General features: G+C 36.1%; 2 protein-coding genes across 3 annotated transcripts; one reads left to right on the forward strand and one right to left on the reverse strand.

Annotated features, from left to right (window-relative positions):
* Nucleotides 1-1,488: 1,488 nt before the first annotated feature.
* LOC141720765 (DNA-directed RNA polymerase V subunit 1-like) lies at nucleotides 1,489-17,044 on the forward strand. Its single transcript, XM_074523374.1, has 19 exons — nucleotides 1,489-1,647; nucleotides 2,315-2,414; nucleotides 2,708-2,834; nucleotides 2,935-3,050; nucleotides 3,451-3,504; nucleotides 4,614-4,781; nucleotides 5,767-5,925; nucleotides 6,009-6,164; nucleotides 6,880-8,610; nucleotides 8,706-8,881; nucleotides 9,283-9,358; nucleotides 9,442-9,572; nucleotides 10,178-10,335; nucleotides 10,831-11,105; nucleotides 11,846-12,019; nucleotides 12,127-12,267; nucleotides 12,350-13,926; nucleotides 15,070-15,184; nucleotides 15,715-17,044. Exons 2-19 carry the CDS (start codon nucleotides 2,322-2,324, stop codon nucleotides 16,396-16,398), a joined length of 6,111 nt encoding a protein of 2,036 aa, XP_074379475.1. The 5' UTR covers nucleotides 1,489-1,647; nucleotides 2,315-2,321; the 3' UTR covers nucleotides 16,399-17,044.
* LOC141720767 (phosphatidylinositol 4-phosphate 5-kinase 6-like) lies at nucleotides 16,890-24,443 on the reverse strand. Of its 2 annotated transcripts, none has more exons than XM_074523375.1 (8): nucleotides 22,230-24,443; nucleotides 20,262-20,429; nucleotides 19,550-19,715; nucleotides 18,943-19,059; nucleotides 18,651-18,844; nucleotides 17,966-18,063; nucleotides 17,805-17,874; nucleotides 16,890-17,647 (listed from the first exon to the last, which is right to left on the reverse strand). In XM_074523375.1, the coding sequence occupies exons 1-8, from the start codon at nucleotides 23,375-23,377 to the stop codon at nucleotides 17,365-17,367; spliced, it is 2,244 nt and encodes a 747-aa protein (XP_074379476.1). In that variant the 5' UTR covers nucleotides 23,378-24,443; the 3' UTR covers nucleotides 16,890-17,364. The 2 variants fall into 2 exon arrangements, with proteins under 2 accessions (XP_074379476.1, XP_074379477.1); XM_074523376.1 differs by having other exon boundaries at nucleotides 17,525-17,647; nucleotides 17,755-17,874.
* Between the last annotated feature and the right edge of the window lie 37 nt (nucleotides 24,444-24,480).

Here is a 24,480-nt window from a genome sequence, read left to right on the forward strand (position 1 = left end):
AATCCAATCAAGCAAATTTGCTGCAGAGAATAATTAAATTAATTAAAAAAAACAACAACACACGCACACAAGTACGCGCACAACACAGGCACAATCGAAACAACAACCGGCAAAACAGAACAGGCCAAGAACCGCCGCAGCAGCCACATGCCGCCATCCTCGCAGGAAGAAGGTGAGGGGCGGCGGCAGCAAGGGATTAAACTAAAAAAACATACCCAAACCCGCACATACATGTATATATATACATATACAAGCACAACAATTCAGGAATAACAACAATCGAGCACAACTATCGGAAAAGCCGACGGTAAACTCACTGGAGAAGCGAGGAACAACGGCGACCAGAATAGCCAAGGAAAAGAAAAGAACGAAGAAGAAGAGGAGAGAGAACAAAAGATATATAGAGAGGGATAACAGGAGAGAAAGAGAGATTGTAACAGGGGCGAAGAGAAGGAAGGGATGGGGGTGGTTTTGTTAATTAATTTTTTTTTTTTTTTGCATTTGACAGGTGCTGCAATAAGGGAAACAACACGTGTCCCCCTGTTGTATAAGTTCGACACGTGTTCCTGAGGATAATTACAATTTTTTAAGGCCCGGTTGCCCCTAATCTCACAATTAACGAACTAAATTGCGTTTAGAATAAATTCAGAAAATTACCAAAATAATCTTAAAATGTTATAAATATTCCGAACTTAATAAAAACATAAATTTCATAATTTTTAAACGAATTTCGGAGCGCAACTTATACCCGCGTTTGGCGATTAAACGAATCAACGCGCAAGTGAAACTAATTCCAAAAATTTCAGAATTAATTTTAAAATTCTCGAAATATTATAAACTTCATAAAATATGAGTTTCGTAATTTTTTAAAATTTTTGGAATTAAATACTGATTTTACACATAAATATAATCAGAAAATCATTTAAAGATAAATAATTAATGAAATATTGATTTCTCAATTTTATAAAATCCTAAAAATAATTATTGAAATTGTAGAATCATAAAAAAAATTTCGAGACAATCTAAATATTTATGAAATTAAAACTGCAATAAAATCACTTTTAAACGTAAAACAAAACAATACAACTCAATAATTAATAACACAATTCAATCCTATACATCAATAAATCACACATAAATATTAAGGACCAACACACAGTTGTCAAAACCAATACACATATTTAATTTAATTTATTATTTAATAATTACACTTTTAAAATAATACAAAATATACGAGTTGTTATATTAATAATATAATTATAAAAAAACTTTAAAAACTACTGTTTTTAATATTTATAAATAGAATAGTTTTGTTGACTCGACATTTTTTCTAAAAAATAAAAAAAGCGAAAAATTGCCATAAATACTTATAGATAATTCAGAATAAATTATGTAATAAACATGAATTATTATGGAAATATTTTATCATAAATAAAATAATATGATACAGATTTCCAAAACGTTAAAATGACAGCACACCCCCTTTGCATGCAGTCAGTCTTCTATACAAACACTCCCTTCTGGCCTTCTTCTCCTTCACTCTCTCTCTCTCTAAAGCCCTCTTTCTCTCTCTACAATTTAGCCTCAAATTCACTCATTACCACCTTGATTTCTCATTTTACAGCTTCAGTTGTACATCTAATTAAGGTAATCATCTTCAACCCCACATTTTGATTCACCAATTTCACTGATTTTGGGGTTTTTTCAAAAACCCTAATTTTTCAGAACCCCCTTTTGATATTTTTTAACGTTTTTGAGTGGATATGTGATCTTGGTAATGATGGGTAGCTCACATTTTGATTTTTTCATTTTATTTACTTAAGGGTTTTTCAAATTTGCAATTCTTTGTTTGTTTCACTGTTTTATGTGTTTGTGTGTTTTGCTTGTTTTGTGATGTTTAGATTTGTTTTATGCATGTTATATGATTTGGGTGTTTGTTTTTTTACTTGTATTTTTTGTATATTTAGGGGTTTTAAAGAATTTTTCTTGTTTTTTTAGTGTTTTTGGGCCTGTTTTGCATTTTGTGGGTTTTTTTTAAATTTTGATTGCATTTAGAAAAGAGGGGTTTTGAAAGAATTTGGGTTGTTTATTATGCCTGTTTTGTCGTGTTTAAAGCTGGGTTATAGTTTTTACTTGTATTTTATGGATGCATGTTTGCATATGATTGTATTTTGGGTCTTTTTGATATGTAACTTAAATGTATTTGTTGTTGTATATACTACTCTGTGATTTCGAGCACATATGAACTATTTTGGGTCTTTGCGGTTTCGGAATTCTTGAATTGGAGTTGTTGATTTTCTTACATTTTGTTAAGGTAAAATATGAAAGAGAAAGAAGAAGAAAGCTCATGTTCAGCTATTATGGATGGAGTGATTACAGGGATCAAATTTGGTTTGGCAAGTCGAGATGAGATCGTGAGTAAATTGTCTTGTTCTGTTTATTGTGCCCAGTTGCTTGATTCATATGTCTGTGTTCCACATTATGTATGTATATATTTATGCATTATAGTTTTCCATCTTATTGACCAAAGATCAAAATATTGCAATGAAAGTGTAGCACCCTTCTACAGGGTTATTCTGTACAACGATTTACTTGATAAATAAAATGGTTACTATTAGACTTTCCAACTTAAAGTAGTACAATTTTTACACTGTTCTAATTAATTGTGTATATTTGACACACATTGTTCTGGTTTCCTGTGATGTAGTCTACATCTTCGAACAGCGACTGTCCTATTAGTCATGCCAGTCAGCTGTCAAATCCATTTCTTGGTCTACCCCTTGAGTCTGGCAAGTGTGAATCTTGTGGTACAGCTGAAGCCGGGGAATGTGAAGGTATGGAAATATGATTCACTAGAATTTTTTGTTCTTTTTTGGTGCACAATATATCATATACTTGCTGTGTTGCTTATGCAGTTTGTATTTAAATTTTCAGGACATTTTGGATACATTGAGTTACCAACGCCAATATATCATCCTTCACATGTGACTGAATTGAAGCGGCTGCTTAGTTTGTTGTGCCTGAAGTGCTTGAAAGTTAAAAACAAAAAGGTGAGATATACTTTTGCATTGCAAATTGAATACCTTCTTTATTAACATCAGACCTACGGTAGCTTATTTGTTTTATTAGTCTTAGAAATCTCATTGCACTGGCTGTAGGCTTTAGGAAACCCCTTTCTTTTTCCCAGTCCCTTAAAACCATGAAGAAGTGTAGATACTTGAAATCTGACCACTACTTTGTTTTGCGGATAACACAAATGTATAATGTAAATATTTATTCTGTGGAGAAACTTCTAGTTCAACTGTCCAGGACTCCAAGTATATGTTTTTGGTTCTGACTTGCAATATGTCGATTGTCGAGTGTTTAATATTTCTCTTCTGATTTTTGGTTGATATTTTGATGCGATGGCTGTAATGCTAGTTTTTAAAATCACAAAATTTTTACTTTCAGAATCAGACGAAGAACGTTGGTGTAGCTGAAAGAGTGTTATCGTCATGTTGTGAGGTAAGTGGCAAACTTGGAGAACTGCTACATGTAGCAATGTTTGTCTGCATGTGATCAGTAATTTTTTGTTCTGTTTCTTTCATGCTATAGTAAATGTTAATGTTTCTGCCTACTGCTTTAAAACTTGTCAATCTGATTTGTTTTGGAGAAGTTTTTTGTGGCTTAATGGTATCTGATTTTTCCAAATTAATCCAAGGGGTACGCATCATTTTGAGAGCCTGAGCCTTGGAGAAATTGGTGATTAACAATATCACCGATTTACTGAGGTGAATAGATATTTAATAGCATGTTCATGAAAATGAAGAACAAGCTACTTTTTTAAGTTATAAGGGAATAATACTAGATAATGCAATTATAATCTCGATGCTCTGGCTTTTTTAGATGCAACGAAATGACAATGAACTTGTATGTGCAAAAAGATACCAAGAAGTCTTGTATGCTATGATAGCATTTGTTATTTGAAGGAATTAATCGGTTGGATATGTAATTTTCGGTTGATTTAAGTTGAGTGTTTTTACCCCTCATTGTTCTTTTCTTGTTGTGAGAGGAAATCATGCGTTAAGATGATTTTTTACTCATCCCAAAACCCTCTTTCGCCCTTTCCCTCTCCCCCCCTCCTCTCGCCCTCTCACTATCACTCATGTACCTATACAGACACACACACACACACACATCTAGAGTGTATGAGATCTATGGATTTTTTTTGGCAAGTAAGATCTATGAATTGATGACATGTAATACTTATTTGACTGTATAATTTAGGCATGCCATAATATGCAGCTTTATATAAATAAATTAAAGAATTTGTTTAAACAAAATACTACTGTAACTGAATGGAGTTTATATCTGGATTCCATAAAGCTAATTTGTGAACTTTGGACCGTTAGCCAGGTGATCAGAAGTTTAATATATAATCTGAATGTGGTTTAAGTAATACAATTGATGTAAATTCCCAAAATAGCAAGCATACTTTATTTCTGTTGTATAGAGATTTTTTGTTGCAAGTTAAAAGTATAAATCCCATTCCTCTAAATTCACTGATAAAGAGATGTGGAATTGACCTGGGAAATGCAGTTGCAAGGCTTATGTGTAAATATTTTGTTTTATAGGAGGCATCACAAGTATCTATTAGTGAGGAAAAAACGTCAGATGGTGCGTGCTACCTGCAGTTGAAGTTACCATCTAGGTCACATCCCCCAAATGGCTTTTGGCATTTCTTGGAAAGATATGGTTTTCGCTATGGTGACGACCATTGTCGACCGTTGCTTCCCTCAGAGGTTTGTGCGTAACTTCCATTTAAGTTTGTCAGTGTGGATATACTATTTCTAGTTTCTGGATTGGATCTTGTGCAAGGTTATGTTGTCAATTAGATATGTACAGCTTTGATTCTAGTGCACTCTAGATAATGTAGCCAATCGTAAATATACCACTTGGATTCTAGGACACTTGAGTGAGGATGCAGATGATGCTGATCATATTGAAATATAAATTTAAACTGTTGGTATCTGGTGTTTAGTAATTCCTGATTGTTATTATGTCATTTGAAGCTAGAGCAAGTAAGATTTAAAACTTTCAGTTTTGTTACCATCCTTTTCTCTTTCTTGATTTAACAGGTTAAGTTGGGGGGGGGAGGGTTGGTATAGTAGTGTAGAATCACTACACACTTGCTATTATGCATTTCTATTGGATGCCAAAAAAATAGCCGTGACCTGTTTGATTAGGTATCCTGGTAGGATATAGCTGGAAGTACTTTTGCCTTCGGAGTGATACTTGTAATTTGGTTTATGTGAGTTGGTTTTGAGCTTCCCTTTGCAAGTCTTCACACTCGAGTTTGCTGGTGTGAGTAGGCAACAGTTATACTCACACAGACACACGCATACACACACTTCTCCAGCCAATTATCAATATCAAAATTACCCATTGATATGGTGCTGTCAGATATATATCTGCCTTGGCTTATTTTGTTTTGGTTTTTAGTTAGACGATACATTCTTCTTAATCTTATCAAACTGAATATTTGGGATAAATTCTTCTATTTGTTCTTATAAACTTTTAGCTGGCGATGTTGTTTGATTGAAAAACTTAATAACATGATGTAATTTGCAATAAGATGATGAGTAAATTTATTTATGTTTGCACGGGACATTTGTAGATTAAGACCCAATGAAACCTCTATAATTTTTGCTCGCTTTTTGATTGGGTCCACCCCATGTTTTCCGTTCTCTTCCCTCCATCCCCTATCTATATAATATATACGACCAGGTTATGGTAATTCTGAGAAAAATTCCTCAAGAGTCTAGAAAGAAGCTTTCGGGGAAAGGCTTCTTCCCTCAAGATGGGTACATACTGCAGTATTTACCAGTTCCTCCAAATTGTTTATCTGTACCAGATGTCTCTGATGGAAGCAGCGTCATGTCTTCGGCAAGTACTTTAATTTGTATATGAATCTATATTCTAATCTGGTAACGCAATTCATACCCTTATTTAGCTTTCTTTTTCTTCAGGATCACTCCATATCAGTCCTTAAGAAAGTGTTAAAGCAAGCCGATGTAATTAAAAGTACAAGGTCCGGGATTCAGAATTTTGAGTCTACTGAGGTTGAAGCCAATGACTTGCAAGTGGCGGTTTCTCAGTATCTTGAAGTTAGGGGTACTGCCAAGGTACTCTAATAAATTAAGAGGAGCATTCTAATATAGCTGTAAACATTATTTTACTCTCTTTCAAATGTTATATGACTGTATTATTTTGTCGTCTGGATGTTTGCAAGTACTATGTTTGGCTATTGTATTCTGCCTCGTGCTTGGTTACATGGTAGTGATGTTTACTTCATTGCACCTATCAATAGTCACTATAACATTGTCAGTTTTTTTTTGCTAGTTGATAGCCTTTATTATTTTATTTTAGCTTTTAATTGGAAGAAATATGATTACATTTTGTGTTCACACGCTTGGTTTAGATATGCGCTACTAATTCTAGGATATTTCAAATGATATGTTTCTTGAAATGGCAGAACCAAGGAATCCTTATGTGGATATATCTAGGTGATGGCTTTTGGCATGTTCAAAGATTTTAATTGAATTTAGTTGAGAAACTTGAGAGAAATCTTCATTAGGAGTTTGTTGCTATTAAATTAATTGGTTTTCCTCGATTTTTTTATATTTTTTATCTTCCACCTTTAGTTATAATTCTAACTATATCCGCAGAACAACATCGAAATGTGCATTTATACCTTTATATTTGGTATCAAAATTGTTATTGAAAAAATAATGAAGTGTGCACTACTTGTATTGAATGTGAACTAATGAACTTCCCTTCTTCTACCTTTGGTTAAATATTTTTCGTTATGCTTCAATGTGTAAATTTTTCTTCTACCAGGCATCCCGTGATGTGGATGGACGTTTTGGAATTAAAAAAGAAAGCAACAGTTCTACAAAAGTTTGGCTTGAGAAAATGAGGACACTATTTATCAGAAAGGGTTCTGGGTTTTCCTCTCGCAGTATTATAACTGGTGATCCTTATAAAGGTGTGGGTGAAATTGGTTTACCCTTCGAAATTGCTCAGAGAATTACTTTCGAGGAGAAAGTAAATCAACACAACATGATGTATCTACAGAAGTTGGTGGACCAAAAGTTATGCTTAGCGTACAAGGATGGTTCATCAACTTACTCATTGAGGGAGGGTTCAAAAGGTCATACATTTTTAAGACCTGGGCAAGTTGTCCATAGGAGGATTATGGATGGTGATACTGTTTTCATTAATAGACCGCCAACAACCCACAAACATTCCTTGCAGGCATTAAAGGTCTATATTCATGATGACCATACTGTCAAGATCAACCCTCTGATTTGTGCCCCACTTAGTGCTGATTTTGATGGGGATGCAATACATTTATTTTATCCACAGTCCCTCGCAGCAAAAGCAGAGGTATTGGAGCTGTTTTCAGTCGAAAAACAATTGCTTAGCTCTCATACTGGAAATCTGAACTTGCAGCTGGCTACAGATTCTGTGTTATCCCTTAAACTTATGTTTAAAAAGTACTGTTTTGGTAGGGCGGCCACCCAACAACTAGCCATGTTTGTTTCTGGAGTTTTACCTATCCCTGCCCTACTGAGAGCGCAACATTCTGATTCCCTGTGGACTGTTTTGCAATTATTGCAAACTTCCATGCCTCTTAAGTTTGACTGCTGTGGGGAGAGATATAACATTTGGCAAAGCCAAATACTGGAAGTTGATTATAATAAAGATCTAATGCAGTCTATCATTAATGATGTTGTCACTTATATTTTTTTTGAAAAGGGTCCAGTTGAGGCGTTGAGATTTTTTGATTCCTTGCAGCCTATGTTGATGGAAAACCTATACACAGAAGGTTTTAGTGTTGGATTGGAAGATTTTTATGTTCCAAAAGAGATGGTTCAGAATTGTGAAGCACGAATTCAAGAATACTCCTCAATATTATATCGCATGCGAGAGAGTCACAACGAGCTGATAGCGTTGCAGTTGGAAAAACAGATCAGGAGTCTGAAAGTGCCAATTGCTAATCACATTCTCAAGTCATCAGCCATGGGGTATCTGATTGACTCTAAAAGCGAGTCAGCTATAAGCAAGCTAGTCCAGCAAGTTGGATTTTTAGGTTTGCAAATATCAGATAGAGGTAAGTTCTATTCAAAGACATTGGTGGCTGACATAGCTTCACTTTTTCGAAGCAAATACCCCTCTGGTGCGAACTACCCATCTGAGGAATATGGGTTGGTACGGGGCTGTCTAATTAATGGACTAGACCCCTACCAAACGATAGTTCATTCTGTTTCAAGCAGAGAAGTGATTGTTCGATCGTCTAGAGGGTTAACTGAACCTGGGACATTATTCAAAAACCTAATGGCCATCCTGCGAGACGTAATCATCTGTTATGATGGAACCGTAAGGAATGTCTGCAGTAATTCAATTATTCAATTTGAGTATGGGACACAGACAAGAACCTTGTCGCAAAGTATTTTTGCAGCTGGGGAACCAGTTGGTGTTTTAGCTGCAACTGCGATGTCGAATCCTGCCTACAAGGCAGTTCTTGATTCTTCTCCCAGCAGTAACAATTCGTGGGCAATGATGAAGGTATGCAGTTCATTTAATTGTATAAAGTTTCCATAATTGTTTTAATAACAATGTCATAGTCAAGACATTTAACCGCATTGTTTTCAAATTTATAGGAGATTCTGCTTTGTGGAGCCAAATTCAAGAATGATGAAGTTGATCGCAGGGTGATATTATATTTGAATGGATGTGATTGTGGGAGAAAACATTGTGGGGAAAATGCGGCATATATGGTCCAAAAGCAATTGAAAAGAGTTAGTCTAAAGGATGCTGCAGTTGAGTTCCTGATAGAGTATGTTCTTGCTTTCCTTGATTCTCTCCTATCATAATATGTCCTAAGCATAGGTACCTCTGTGAACTGGTTTTTAGTTATGGTCTCTTTAGCCTAATATTGGACCTCTTGGTAATCCGAAGACAGTCATATGTTTGATAACATTACACTTAAAACTGCCTTTGCTTTATCATATTTACTATTTCTACGGGCATATGTACGTGTAGTAAAATATGATCTGATCTAATGTCATGTGTTGCATTTATGCGTTATTATCTTGGTTCTATTCAAGTGGTTACATCTCTTAGGAGTATATATATATTTTTATCTATATATAGATAAATTTATGTGTAGTCCTTCAAGCGATATCAATGAACAGTTATTGCTTTCATTTCTACTGAAAATCTATAATCTTCTCACAGGTATAATTCACAACAAACTGATTTCAGTAGTACCAAAATCGATGCAGGCCTTGTTGGTCATTTTCATCTAGACGAGGTTGGCCTGAAATTTTGTAAATAATGTGTTTTTTGTATGATGTTTATCTGTGATTACAATTGGTATTTCTAAATATGAAACAGCAAAAATTGAAAGATTCAAATGTAAGTATGGATGACGTTTCGGACAAATGTCAAGACACACTGCACAAATTTTCGAAGAAAAAGAAAGGAAGAGTTGGGATTCTGTTTAGTAGAATCGGTTTGTCTGTCAGGTTGGTTTCTCCTTATCAATATTTCAATTATGAAAGTTAACTTGTGTCACTAATTTTACCCTCAGCTTTTGTTAACTTGTTTATCTAGCTTTTAGTCCCTCCCTCCCTCCCTCCTCTGGCAACAAGTCAAATGTGTCATATCTTTAGGACAGAAATTATTGATGAATATTACACTGCTAAACAGTAACAAGGTTTATGCAGTAGTATTAAGTCATAGAAAATACATATATATACACACTCCCTCCGTCAATTCCAATTGTTATCGTTTGTGGGTGAGTGTCCGGCGCACATTTTAAGATAAATAGAAAGTATAGTTCTATAACTTCTTTTAATTTTTTTTTTCTGAATAAAAGTTTAAACATTCTATTTTTATTCAGAAAAAGAAATTTTAAAAAAAATACAGAACTATACTTCCTATTCATCTTAAAATGCCTGCTGGACACTCTTCCAAAAACAAAAACTGGGCGGACGGGACTGGACTGAGGGAGTATATGTTATAATCCCTCTATGATTTATTTTAGTACAATTGTTTTAGGGATTAAATGGTATAGCTCATTTGTTGATAGCTTGGAGGATATGTTCTTTAATTATGCTATGTCTTGCAGTCAATTTTGTTCTTTCCGGCAAACATCTGAAAGTAAAGGTTGTGACATGCCATGCTTGAAATTCTTTTGGAAGGATAATACTGATATTCACTTGGAGAAGGCTTCACATATATTTTCCAACGCTGTATGCCCAGTTTTGTTGGAAACAATAATTAAAGGTACATCACAACCTTTCGTTCTCTCCTCTTCATACATGTTAAAAATGACACATGGCACATTTGTTTGTAAGAAAAATTTGCTTTCATTGACCTGCTATATTGCTACTTGTGTATTAAAGGTTTCTCATGCCAAGGTTTAACGACTGCTTTGAATCCTTAGTCTAAATCCGAGTTCTACTTTGATTTCATTTAATGATGACTCTGTTGTGAGGAGTCTGGTGTACTTTTTGGTTCTAGAACCAACGTTAGACGCTCTGTTGATTTCTTTTATGTTTTGCAAAAATATCACCTTGATTTAGAAGAAAGATTGGCTTGCGGTCCATGCGCCTTTTCCAGATGTCACCTTAGAAAACTTGATGACGGTTGATTTTTGTAAAACATGGAATCACCGATCTTCAGAGAATTTATGGTTATCCTTTTTTAGACAAGGAGCATTAAAGACCAATAAACAATGAAATGGATACTGAAACTTTATAATATGTTGCGAGTGAACAGGTGATCCGCGAGTTTGCAGTGCAGATATAATCTGGGTAAGTCCGGATACAACTTCCTGGATCAGAAATCGTTCCAGTAATGAGAAGGGTGAATTGGCTATTGATGTGGCTCTGGATAAGAAATCTGTAAAGCAGACGGGAGATGCATGGAGAATAGTGTTGGATTCTTGCCTTCCTGTGATCCATCTAATTGACACCAGGAGATCAGTCCCTTATTCTGTGAAGCAAGTTCAGGAATTACTTGGGATATCTTGCGCTTTTGAACAAGCCATACAGGTATTATCAGTTTCTTGGTTCAAGTTCATAAGCTACTTGATAGTTAACTACCACAACAGATAAATGTGCTTATCTTTGATAGTAGTGTATTATGATACAATATCTTATATTTTTATTAAATCGCTAGCAGATTAAAGTGAACCATTCATTTATAGGGGGTGAATATGACACAAAAGGCATTGTTAATATTTTCTGGTCTGGCCACTGATATTTGTTTTAAAACAATTAGTTAGGAATACTTTTAGTTTTAGTGATGCAAAGCATTTATTACTTCCTTCATGTTGATTAGCAGTTTGTGTAGATTGCATCTTTTTAGCATAGAACAATATAACCACTTCTATATTTGTTTCTCACATGGTCCTTATTTTATTCCTATTAAGTTTTCTGCAGGGACACATTTCTCATTCATTATAATGCTTTACTTGTGACCTATTGACAGTCAAATAATATATAAACTATGATCTTTGGCTCAAACAACTCGAAGTCCTTTTCAATGACTTCAAATTGGTATTGGAGATGTACATGTTCTTAACATTGTGTCAATTGCTTTGGAGACTTGATCATGATTTTTTTTATATCTGATGAATATTGCTCAAGATCTTTTATTTTGATCATATAGTCTACAGGACAGTAAATAATGAGTAGTACAAGCGTCACATGTTTACTGTTTTGACTACGTATACTGCTTTTCCATTAATCTTCTGAAGCCTTTGCTCTATTTTGGCCTCTTCTTTTTGCAGCGGCTTTCAGCATCAGTTACTATGGTAACTAAAGGTGTGCTGAGAGAGCATCTGATTCTGTTAGCCAATAGTATGACATATTCTGGCAACCTTGTTGGATTTAATAAAGGTGGTATAAAGGCATTATCTCGATCCCTGAATGTGCAAGTACCTTTCACAGAAGCAACATTATTCGTGAGTAACATTAGTTTTTTATCTACTTTTAGAATAGGTGATATTTATGCTGATCCTTTCTTGACTGAATCTTAAACTTGCTCATCCATAAAAAATCCTTTGCACAGACTCCGAAAAAATGTTTTGAAACTGCTGCTGAGAAGTGCCATGTGGATTCATTGGCAAGCATTGTAGCCTCTTGCTCATGGGGGAAACATGTTGCTGTTGGTACAGGCTCTTCTTTTGATCTACTTTGGGACACAAGAGAGGTAGACTCTATCTTTTAATTTTTTTGTTTTTGTAATGAAAAAATTATAACTTCAAAACTGTTGTACTGTTGTTGTCTTTTAGGCTGAACTGAAGGGAACCGATGTATACGACTTCTTAAATCTTGTGCATAGCAGTTCAGGTATTGAAAAGAATAGTGCCTGCCTTGGTGCTGAGATTGATGATCTTGATTGGGAACTTGACTATGATGAAGATGCCCTGTCCCCAGTGCATGCTTCTGAAAAACCAGTATTCGAAGACATTATTGACTTTGAAAATGCTGGCGAAAATGGATGGGGCAACGGGACGACAGAAGCCGTGTCAGATAAAACTCAGGTTTCTGGGTGGGATACGATGTCGGACCACTGCAATAAAATATCAAATGAAGAGTCAGGTGACCCTTGGGGAAACAAAGTGGAAATACCTCAGGATAAAGTTCAGGTGTCTGGGTGGGATACAATGTCAGACCCCTACGATTCAAATAAAGAGTCTGGTGACCCTTGGGGCAACAAAGTGGAAACACCTCAAGAGTCAGGGTGGGGTAAGAAGGACAATAATGGGCAAAAGAAACCGGATGCGGAACCTGAAGTTTGGGAACAGAAGGAAAATAGAAATAGCGAGAAACTGGGCATGGCATGGAGTACGAAAGCTAGTGGTAAGGCAGAAACGTCTGGGGACAAATGTCAACTGTCAGGATGGGATAAAAACAGTGATGGAATTGTATCAAACTGGAATAAGAGCGCTATGCAATCTTTACCGGATGGAAACCAAAATTTTGTTCGGGAAAACAAAGCTTGGGGACAAAGTGATGGAAATGCAGGCTTGTATAAGAAGGATGACACAGATGACACGTCAAATTGGAACAAGGACATGCAATCTCTGGTGGATGACACTCCAAAACATGGTTCATGGGGCAGACAGCAGGCGGGCTCATCTTCCCCTTGGTCTAAGAAGCCTGACAAAGCTGATAATGTTCAATGGAGTCGAAACGACATTCAGCCTGACCTGCAATCACAATGGGGTCCAAAGGATGATAAAGTTGACTCTTTAAATTGGAACAAGGACATCCAAGTGGATGGATCTCTGAAACCTGGTTCTTGGGGTGTCAAATCTAGCAGCACTCAGCAATCCAGTGCATCTACCCCTTGGCCGGAGAAGCCTGACAAGGACGATGATTCTAAATGGGGTCAAAAAGATACTCTGCCTGATATGCAATCTCCGTGGAATCAAAAGGATGATAAAGTTGACACCTCAAACTGGAATAAGGACACACAAGTGGATGAAACTCCAAAACCTGGTTCTTGGGGTGTCAAATCTAGCACTAGTCAGCAGCCCGACTCACTGTCCCCTTGGTCAAAGAAGCCCGAAAAAGCTGATGATTCTCAATGGAGTAAAAAAGATGGTCATTCGGACCGTGCAAGGGGTTCAGGTTCCTCAGTTGGGTGGACCAAAAAAGAGGGTTGGAGTTCTAATGCTGGGGAAGGGAGGCCCAAGAGTAATCGCCCATTCAAGCCGGTTGGAGGGACAAATAGTGAATTTGTTCCGGCACCGGTGACTGCTTCGGGGAGACGGTTAGACCTGTTCACAGCTGATGAGCAAGAGCTTCTTACGGAGATTGAGCCGATCATGCAGTCCATTCGGAAGATAATGAGTCAGCCAGGGTAATCCTAACCTCTATGTTTTTATTTGTAATATCTAGATATTACTTAAACTAAATTGCTGATTTACTATGCCTATCATACATTTCAAGAACATGCCAATAGACTACAATTTTAACATCTAGAACCCCTCTAGTTTCTATCTGTTTATAGAATTGCAATTTAATTGACAATGGTCATCTTAAGGTTTCATAGGCTTCAGATACTTGGAAACTTTGTTCAGAATTTTCCATTTGAAGTTGTTAGTAGTTAGTAAATGTATGTCAATAAAATTGGTTCCAATGTCACATCTTGTGCACAGGAAAAGTGCATTTTACTATTGAAGTTATTTCCCCAAATTATTACTAGTCTCGCTACTCGTGTCTTCTTAACTGTGCTGGAAATCTAGAACTTTTATTTTTAGGTATTCAACATGTGTTTGTGCTTGTGAATAATGTTAGTTTAGTTGAACCCTTTTTATTATAATAACAAGATTTCTTTTTGATATTATAATGGCACTTAGATACATGATAGTGATGTAAGGATGGAGATTTAAACGGTTCAAGGACGATGTAAAGATATAAATTTTGATGGAAGATGTGTAAAGCGGTTTTTTAGACGGAGTTATGGAAAGATACTAAGAAAAATGATGTTTTGTAAGAAAAAGTTTTGTAGATATATGTGAGTATTACTCTTACCTAACGGTGTTAAAAAAATCAAAATTGCCTATGCTATAATATTGTAAAAAATTCATAAAAAGGCCTGCTTATGATATATAGTCTTTGCATTTAAAGAAGTGCCTATATACAGCACGCACACATCAGCTTCATCTGTTTTAGTTGCACTTACATAGTAGTTTGTTGTGGATCCATGGGTATGCATATTTTGATCTAGTTCGTTTCATATGGGTGGTGGACTTGTGTATTGTCTCATCCATATACTGTTGCACAAATTTTATAGGTCAGTAAGACCTATAGCATGTCTTTTAGAGAAATGTTGCTACTTTTATGATAGAATACTTGTCTAGATTAACCAGTCACCGATGAGCTGTAATTTTTAATTAAACTAGTGGCATCAACATTTCCTTTTCTTTTTTGAACTTCTCCTGTTGTCAAACTGACTGGAATACGTTCTGAAGTAACAAATAAATATTCTATTATGTGAAAGGTACAATGAAGGGGATCCTTTAGCGACTGATGATCAGGCATATATTGTTGACCATGTCTTCAATTACCATCCAGAAAAAGCAGCAAAGATGGGAGCCGGGATCGACTATGTAATGGTATGACACTTCTAAATATTCACAGCAATGCAATAAACATTAGAATACAATTTGTAGGTGTAGACCATTTAAGATCAAGGTATGCAAAGGGCCATAGGGTAGACCGTTTAAGATCAAGGTATGAAAATGGCCATAGAAATCTGCCTCTCGACCTGCATAATAAACTTACCCACTGTATTGCCTGGTTGCTTTCTTGCTTATCGCTTTAGCTTTTTTACTATATAGCTAGATTAAGGCTAAAACTATCAATTGATAGTGTATTGCCTTAAACAGATAACGATGTTCATGCTCTAGTTCACACTTACAATTTGAATAATTTGAACTCCTGCAAGAACTCCTGCAGTTCAGTTTCATGTTGATTTTACACGAGTCTAAAGCATTCAACGATTCTTTTTCGATCTTCTTTCTACAAAATTTTTCGAAGCATTTTACTTCCATTCCTTGTTTACTGTTAAAGATAACCCTTGTTTGTACATATCAATATATTCAGAGGTCTTATGAAGTGATTGATTTCTTGGTTGATTTGACAGATCAACAAACATAGTAGTTTCCAGGATACCAGATGTTTGTACATAGTCAGAACCGATGGGCGCAAAGAAGATTTCTCCTACAGGAAGTGCCTGGAGAACTACATGAAAGAAAAGTTTCCTGATCGCGGTGAAGCTTTCATGGTAAAATATTTTGCAAAAAGAAATCAACAGCCTCGTCCTGGATGGAACAAGGATCGTAATACTCCTGAGGCCACCAAAAATAAGCGTAAAGGTTGGGGGAATGGCTGGGGAAATAATGAGGGCAGTGTTCCAGAAGGAACGGCAACAGAGAACAAAGGTGGCTGGGGTGATGCCCGTATTGGTCCCGAAGCAGCAGCAACCGGAAAAAAGTCTGGTGGCTGGGGTGATGCCAGTATTGGTCCCGAAGCAGCAGCTATTGGAAACAAGTCTAGTGGCTGGGGTGATGGAGGTAGTGGTATCGAAGCAGCAACAACCGGGAATAAGTCCGGTGGCTGGGCTGATGCCAATAGTGGTGCTGAAGCAGCAACCGAAAACAAGTCTGGTGGCTGGGCTAATGCCAGTACGGGTGTGGAAGTAGCAACAGAGAGTGTTCCTGAAGAAGAAGCTGCTGCTGCAAACGGGAACAAATCTGGTGGCTGGGGTGATGCAGGTAGTAGTGTTCCTGAAGCAGCAGCAACCAAGAAGTCTACTGGCTGGGAATGATTAACAAGTGGAGCAGGAGTTTCTTAATTTTTGCTCGGCGTTGCTTTCTGACTTGAGCTGTGTACAAAAACCATAGGCCTGTCTTTTGTAGATAAAAGTAGAATGATTGAGCTAGCTGCTAGTTTTTTTCCGACCATGAACAGTTTGTAGGCTGTTGCTGCTTTGGTTGGTTAATATAACAGTAGTAAATTACCCTTGGGTGGTAGTGCTGGTACTTGGTTCAGCTCACGTTGTTGATGCTCTGCTATCTTTGCTTCAGGGTAGTCCTTAAAATCGCTCTTTTGTTTGCCCGCCTGGTTATTCCACTCTTTTGACTGTCCTGATATTTCCTCTGGAGGATGTCCTGATTTATATTTCTAGTTGGTTGTCATTAGGGTTCTTAATTTTGCTATCTTTATAGTGGTTGCCATTAGGGTTCTTGATGATTTTCTTAAACAAACTTTGTTGTATTTGTTCGGACTCGCTCACTAAATAATCAGAAAACTTAAAAGGACGTACAACCGATGAACCATTAATTATTGTAGTATAGGTTCCAGTTGCCAGCTGAAATGTGTGAATTTGGAACAAATGAATCCTATATCCTTGTATTGTGTTATATGTACAACTTCAATCCTACAGGCTACATTAATTACTATGGTCTTCTTGATTCCTTTTGGGTACAAATATAAAAGCACCTCAGCCCAAAACTTGCACCTTGTGACATCTCAGGGACTGTTTGTTTACTAGGTACATTGTAATGATCCTCCAAGTTTGGTATAACACATTTGTCAAGTATCTATGATCGTAGAAATTGCAGTGCAAATTTTTTGATTCCCCAACAGGGCTGCCAATAGCATAACATTCATACGAGTTATGACGGGGTGTATGCTGCTACAGCTACGGCAATGAGACTTTACTCGAGGCCGGCTGTACAGGCTTCACCAACTACCTCCCTCAAAGTTGAAACTTATATCTGGAGTATCATTTCTATTTGTCGTCTACAAAAACTTGAAGTATGAAATCACGGAAACGTTTCGAGTACTGCCTGGGATCGACTGCTGAGATTGAAGTTGGGTCGTATTGGAATGATTTGTATGCATGCTCAAGCTTCTTGCTGATGTCATAATCTTGTAGTATATCTATTATCCCAAAGTAGAGTATAACATTATAAAATTCTCCAGTTGGTTCTCCTATTAACTGAGTTTCGAAGCTTCTAGATGTTTGCTCAATCCGAGCAGGCATGTGTACGCCTAATTTAATTGTCGTCTCCCTGCAAAAACAAAAGAGATACTGATATGTAGTGAAAAAGAAGGAACACATTACTAAGTTGATCGTAAAGACCAGCAACAAAACACTTCAGGATGCTTTAGTATATACAATTACAGCTTTGGTCATTAGAGAAGCCATGACTTTTCGATATTTATTACCCGGATGAGCAATGATCCCCGTCGGGCGTAGAAAGAGGACTTGTTCCGACACTTTCACTATCTTGAGTACCTGCATAAGAAATTCAATAATCCCTTAGTTCATAAAGGTATATCAGGACAAGACTAGCAACAACATGAAATTAGATACGAGACACTACAACCTTCTCTACTGCGACTTCCCAGGAAGTGAACACCAACCAATAGACTGTAATCCATAATTCTCTCCTGTTCAAGAAAATCACAGTCCTTTTCCACTTGCCTACAAAAACAGTTTTTTTAAAATTAAATGGTTGTTTTGTTTTTTGCCCTTTTTACAGGATTTAACGAGTGAAATTGAAAGCAAAGATGCTATAAGATGCGAAGAAACATAATTTAAGATAATAAACGGCATCTAAAAATGTTTATATATTAGAAGGTTTAGCAGCGTGTGCCTGCCACTCCACAAATTTGACTGATATTATTCCTGTTGTGAAAAAGTGTTTCATATAGTAGTATATGTAACTCATTAGTTACTCATCTTATTTCTTTGAGTTGTCAATAAGAAAATAGAACTCTAATACAGAAATGAGGGGCTCAATGCACAATTACTAGGGTATGTCACAGTGAATGGTTTTTTGCCTGATCTCTGGAATTCCTACTCACTTTACTGTAATTATAGAAATCGATAGTTTATGCATGAACAATCAGTGACATCGCCAGAATTCAATTTCATCAATGTATAATTTTCTGGCATAGTCTTCATCATATGCACTTTCAGTCTTCCCTTAGTACCTTGCTACAAATAAAGGCTAGTTCACAACTATTTATACCCTGTCAGAGAGACATCAGAGAACAAGAGAAGCTCACCTGCAAAAATCTTCGAACCACAAGTTCCGTAATCGGAAGATAAAACTAAGATCAAGGTCCTTCAACGTTGTCGTGGCTTCAATCTCAGATTCAGGTTTGTCTGTGATTCGGCCAAGAGAAGAGCCTTTCAAGTCATAACGCCTATGAATGGGTATCTCAGTACAGCACAAGTTTCCCATTATAACAAATCGAACCTGGCACATAAGTGCCAAAAATATTAGAAAAACATTGATTTGAGTATTTCTTGCAATATAATGAAATACATGGTGGGATTTTGTTTAAATCAGATCACCTTTCTTTGAGCTGACCCTGTCAATTTCACGCAATGTAGGCCAAAGAAGGTGGTAACTAGAGTGTTCTCACAGGCTCGAACATGACTGTAATAAGCAGGAAGCATTCTCTTCAAAACCTGGGTTAACAAAAAATACGGTATTTCAATTAATTAAAATTTTGTATTTCTTTCTCTAAACAAATGCACACGTAATTATTAAATCCGCTGTTTTAACTCTTAACTGATGTATATGCAAATTGGAGTTCAAAAAATATAGGGTATTTCAACTAATCATGATTTTGCAATTCTTTCTCTAAACAAATGCACAAGTAATTATAAAATCTGCTGTATTATCTCTTAACTAATTTATATGCAAACTAGAGTTCCAAAAAATTTCATCATCTAAGCTGAAAGAAATCTGTATCTCATTATGCTAATAATACATTAAAAACTGTTTTAGTCTTTACATATCGATGAATAACTCAAGATCCAGCTCCTGTTAAGAATGCTTATCTGGATGTCTCCATTATTATCGAATTTATAAACCTATTGAGTAAACCCGTACATGTGAAGTAAGTCAAATAGAGTTTAGAAAGTTACATCGTTATGAAGTACAAATTAAACTCACTTTAACTTCAGCCTTCTTAATGGTTTTAATCATGTACTTGTCATCATGGGTCAGGTAAAAGAAGCTTCCACTTTTTCCAGGCGATGAGAGCTCCCTAAGAGCATCATTCCCGCAGATGGACAACATATAATCAGCCGCATCCACCTTAAATAACTTCCTAAGGGTTCTGAAAGTATATATTATATAGATCATCAGGCCATGATTACTTGAAAGTTGAAATTGGTAAACATAACAGGTACAAAAAGTATGTTCTACCAACACAAAATGATCCCTGTATCTTCAGAGTTCAGTCACTTCACAGAATTACAAGGTTTGCTTAGAGAAATAGAATTGTATTTCCATATGAGTTTAAACTTTAAAGTCAGCCTTTTCTATTACTCCCTCTGTTTCATTTTAATTGACTTTTGACTTTTCTGCACACATCTCAAGATGCATTGACCACGTAGTAAATATTATTATTTTCAATTTTTCTAAATAAAAGTTTAAGTTATATATTTTTATTCAGAAAAAGAAAATTTTAAAAGTTATTCTTTTAACAATGCAGTCAAAGCACTTAGAAATGAGTGCAAAAAAGTCAAGCGACTATTAAAAGGAAACAGAGGGAGTACTATTTTGTATAAACTAAACATAACAAGCACACGGACTTTTTACTCTAACAAAAAATACACAGTAAAGAATAGTTCATTACAATATGATAAATCTGAGAAACTACCTGAAAACCAATGGGCAGTAATCCTTCCACTTAAAATCACATGATTGATGAGGCGGAGTATTCTTAGATCCTTCAGGAGGAAACCTGGTCCATATTTTTTCCTTGGTATCGAAAGCTGTAGGTTTTAAGTCGAGGGAGGTAGCAGGAGCAGGCCTTCCTACAGAATGCCTTGTCGGTGGAACCTCGTGTTAGTCACTAGCAGAAAGATATAAGAATCTGGATAAAAGATCTAACAAGACCATAAAAATGCAACATTTGCGCAAGATGCAATTGCACACACACAGGCGTATTACTCCTGTTCCTGAGGAATGACCGGTATTCAAATTCTATCAAACAATTTGCTCAGCGTTAGCTATATGCATATTGGTATTCATCATACTCGTTGTTTATGCTTGTCTACGGGAGGGAATGATCCATAACTATATGGACATAATTTGAGTGTCTTGCAACTTAATAAACAATTCAGTGGTCGTGATTTAATTATTGTGTCATAAAAAAAGTTTGTATTTGTGGATGGGGTGCAACAACTTCCCTCTCAGGTAAAAAAAAATAGGACATCTCAGGTCCTACATTGTCTTAGCCTCAAAAAAAGAAAAAGCCTGCATCGACTTTGAAACTTACTTCATATCGGTAATATGGATTAAATCATTGATCAGCAATTGCTTAGATAATGGGGTCTTAGATTTATTAAAGCCTTACATGAAAAGATAATATTCTAATCTTCCCACAGTAACAACTTCTCGATATTTTTAAAATACAACTGATGAAGCACATAGCAATTTGATTTGTAACTATCATTTGCTTTTAAATTTGTACAGTGTGCCATTCTCGGAATGTGCCTTGCAAAATTAGAACTGTGGAAGCAACATCTGTATAGCTATATACACGTCCCTAGAGAGTTTTTATATGTAAACATGCACAAGTGATATCACATCGTACTCAGACTTTGTCTAACAATTTTATTAGTGGAAGGCATAAAATGTGCTGAACTTCTGATGAATGATTAGATAGCTCAGCCCCAACCTTATCCAGTCACTCACAGCCAAGGTGCCAAATTTGTGCATGTATTTTACAAGAATGTAACAAACAGAGGATCTGAGAATTCGACACGAGATCACCTCGTTTGTACATCAGTGTCATAGGTAGCAGAATATGGGTACAAAATAAATTTTATTATATGCTACAAGCAACTTTACCTACCTATTGCACCCCATCAATCTTATCATGTACAACTAAAGAAACCTGGATGATCACCATATACGAATAAAACATACTGGGAATCGCAGATAAAACTATCACAAAGAACTTCGTGTCAGGGTTGTAAAATTTTGTCAGACTTTACCTATTTCAAGAAATGATTTATTGATGTTATTCCCTCTAAAAAAGATGAACTTAATCAGTCTGTGCGAGTTACAGTTGGGTTTCACAATTTTTTCCATAATATAATTTGTAAGAAAAATAAAATCCTGAAGTTTTGGGAAAAGGCTTTGCCTCAAGCACATAAATCAGCAGAAGAAAAGAATTTTATCCTGATATCCTGTTTCCCCATTAAGGAATAGAGCTATTCAAGCGCTAAAGCAATAAATTTGTAGCAACAAAGTGGAGTGGTAAATGCTCACCTCAACTAGTCAGGCAATAAGATTCAAAATTATATTAGCTCTCAACTAAATCAATAAAAGAACACGTGTCACACGTCTTTGTTGGACAGAAAAATGTTCAACTCAAATTCCAGGACTACTGACAGCAATAAATAGCCCATTAGAGTAATGACTAAGATCAAATAAATCAACAGTATAAGTTTATCTAACTGTTTTTCAAGTTACTTCCTACAGCAGTCATTATCATGCCAGAGGAAGGATCAAGTTAATCCTACTCCATCTAGTATAACCACGAAAAACACTACTGTATATATACTTGCTAATTAACAACACTATATATTAGAAAACTATCACTAAATTCAATACATACCTTATTCCAAGCTGAAGATTAAGCATAAGCTCATAATTCTTATGCCCTTTACTTATTGTTTGCCCCTGTCTCTTTGGAGGTTTTATCTTGATGTTCCTCGGGATCCCGCTGCACTGGTCCCAGTCATCAATCTGAAGATTCCCTAAACCTTCATTTACTTCTCTTCCTTCCACTGAATTTCTGTTTGAAACCTCGGAGGTAGCATCAGTTTCAGAACCCCAACTAGTCATCTCACTACCACTGTTGAACCTAACATCTATCGACTTTCTCCTTGATCTCGATTTTCCTCCCCTTCCCTTTATACTCTTGCTATCTTGACCAGTAGGCCAAAATAACATCTTTTGTGAAGGATATATCGGAATAGTTTCACCTTGACATACTTGACATTCACCCAGTTCAGCCATAACATCTTGAGGATCCCAATCAATATTATCTGCATCATCATCTGCAGGATGATAAGTACCATTCTGTTCATCCGGATCACTATTCCAAACACCCTCATAAGAACTCCCATCTTCCCATTTAAAAGTCCCATTTCCATTAGGAAGTCCAGCCTCCCAACACCCCTTGTATTCATTCCCATTCTTCCAAGTCATTGTTCCATTGCCACTCATCTCCCCGTTCTTCCACTCTCCAGTATACTGATTACCAAAATGCCAAGCATATCTCCCTTCCCCATCCTGTACTCCATGACACCAATCACCATCATAAGAATCGCCGTTAGGATAATGCCTAGTTCCTGTACCATGCTTCAAATTCATAGCCCACCTCCCTATATATATATCATTCGAAGAACCCGAATAAATGCCTTCACCATCCATAAAACCATCCTTAAATTGACCCTCATAACTGGCACCACCAACCCAAGTAAACTTACCTCTACCAGTCATTTGACCTTTAACCCACTCACCTATATACAAACTCCCATCAGACCAAATATAACTACCCTGACCATGAGGACAGTTGTCTAACCATTGGCCTTTATAAACATCACCACCTGAGAAAGACTTTTCTATATCTACAACCTCTGCTGGAACATTCATCTCGGCATCATCTGCATGGGCCACTGACATTGTTGCAAAAATGCTTTTTGCCCTTTTTCTTGCAACTGCTTGTGATTTTCTTACTGTTGCTTCCCAGGCCTTCATTTTCTTTATATATATATATGAATCCCCAAAAGTATATATCTACAAATATCTATATATTCATCTAAATTTCACCACCACCACCACTAACCTAAATCAATTTTTCTATGTATCATCAATTTAACTCCAAATAACTTAGCAACCATTTGACCAATTTTATTTTACTTTTCAAAATAAATCAAAACCAAGAACCCTAAAAAATCCCAAAATGAGAAACCAAGAAGAGCAAAATGAATCAACTTTCACCAATCTCCTAATGATTTCCCCAAATGGGTATCTGTTTTTCAATGTTTCCTTAAAAGGGTATTGAATATTTATGAAAAAAATGCAGTGCATGCAATTAAAATCAACAAGAAAAAGCAAAAACATGAACAAACCAATGCTAAGATTCTCTCCACTGTTTCAGAATTACTTTTCTTTATGTTGTTTTCTTTCTGGGTTTTCTCTGTTTTTTTTCTTGAATTTTGATTGATTGGATATGAACTAGAGGCTCAACAACAACATGGTTCTTGGTTACCGAGTTTTGCTCCTGCACATTCTAACAAGCCCAACAATTGGAAGGATAAAAAAAGGTGGTAAAGGTGACATGTTTTATATTTACCATTTTGAGTGCTTAATTCAGACCAATTAGGATATATAGATTTGTATGTATAGATCAGCAGTTTAGTTGATAACTACAAAGTACAAACACTTCTCCTTATGACTTTCTTGTCTTTCAGTTATTCCAATGTTGTTGCATGTTTTTTATTTGTTGTCTTGAAGTGTTGCAATAGAAGATTTTATGCAATTATGCTTTCATACTTTTGACTCTTTTGTGTTGGGTCACATCAACTTTTGGTCTTTGCTATTTGGTCCCCCAGCAATTTGTCCATAATCCAACCAAATGTCTGCTAATCAAAAGTATGGTTTGACTCTATTCGAAAAAGTAGAATCTTGGTCTAAAATATCACAATCCAGCAATTTTAAAGTATCTTCCTAACCTTGGGTAGTCGAATATGAAACGGAACAAATAATTTAGAATTTTTAAAATATAAATAAAATTAAATTTAAATACTCGCATACTAATGATTTCACCGCTAAACTCTCATGCTACCCCGAGAACAAAC

This window comes from Apium graveolens, chromosome 4 (assembly GCF_009905375.1).
Source record: "Apium graveolens cultivar Ventura chromosome 4, ASM990537v1, whole genome shotgun sequence".
In the NCBI taxonomy this organism is placed as follows: Eukaryota; Viridiplantae; Streptophyta; class Magnoliopsida; order Apiales; family Apiaceae; genus Apium; species Apium graveolens.

Coding starts and splice junctions, on each gene's coding strand:
- LOC141720767 (XM_074523375.1), bottom strand. CDS start 23,377: ATGAAGGCCTGGGAAGCAACAGTAAGAAAATCACAAGCAGTTGCAAGA. Junction 18,845..18,942: donor CAGGGTCAGCTCAAAGAAAG/GTGATCTGATTT, acceptor CTTATGTGCCAG/GTTCGATTTGTTATAATGGG. Junction 17,648..17,804: donor GGGGATCATTGCTCATCCGG/GTAATAAATATC, acceptor TTGTTTTTGCAG/GGAGACGACAATTAAATTAG.
- LOC141720765 (XM_074523374.1), top strand. CDS start 2,322: ATGAAAGAGAAAGAAGAAGAAAGCTCATGTTCAGCTATTATGGATGGA. Junction 5,926..6,008: donor GAAGCAGCGTCATGTCTTCG/GCAAGTACTTTA, acceptor CTTTTTCTTCAG/GATCACTCCATATCAGTCCT. Junction 11,106..11,845: donor CTTTTGAACAAGCCATACAG/GTATTATCAGTT, acceptor TTCTTTTTGCAG/CGGCTTTCAGCATCAGTTAC.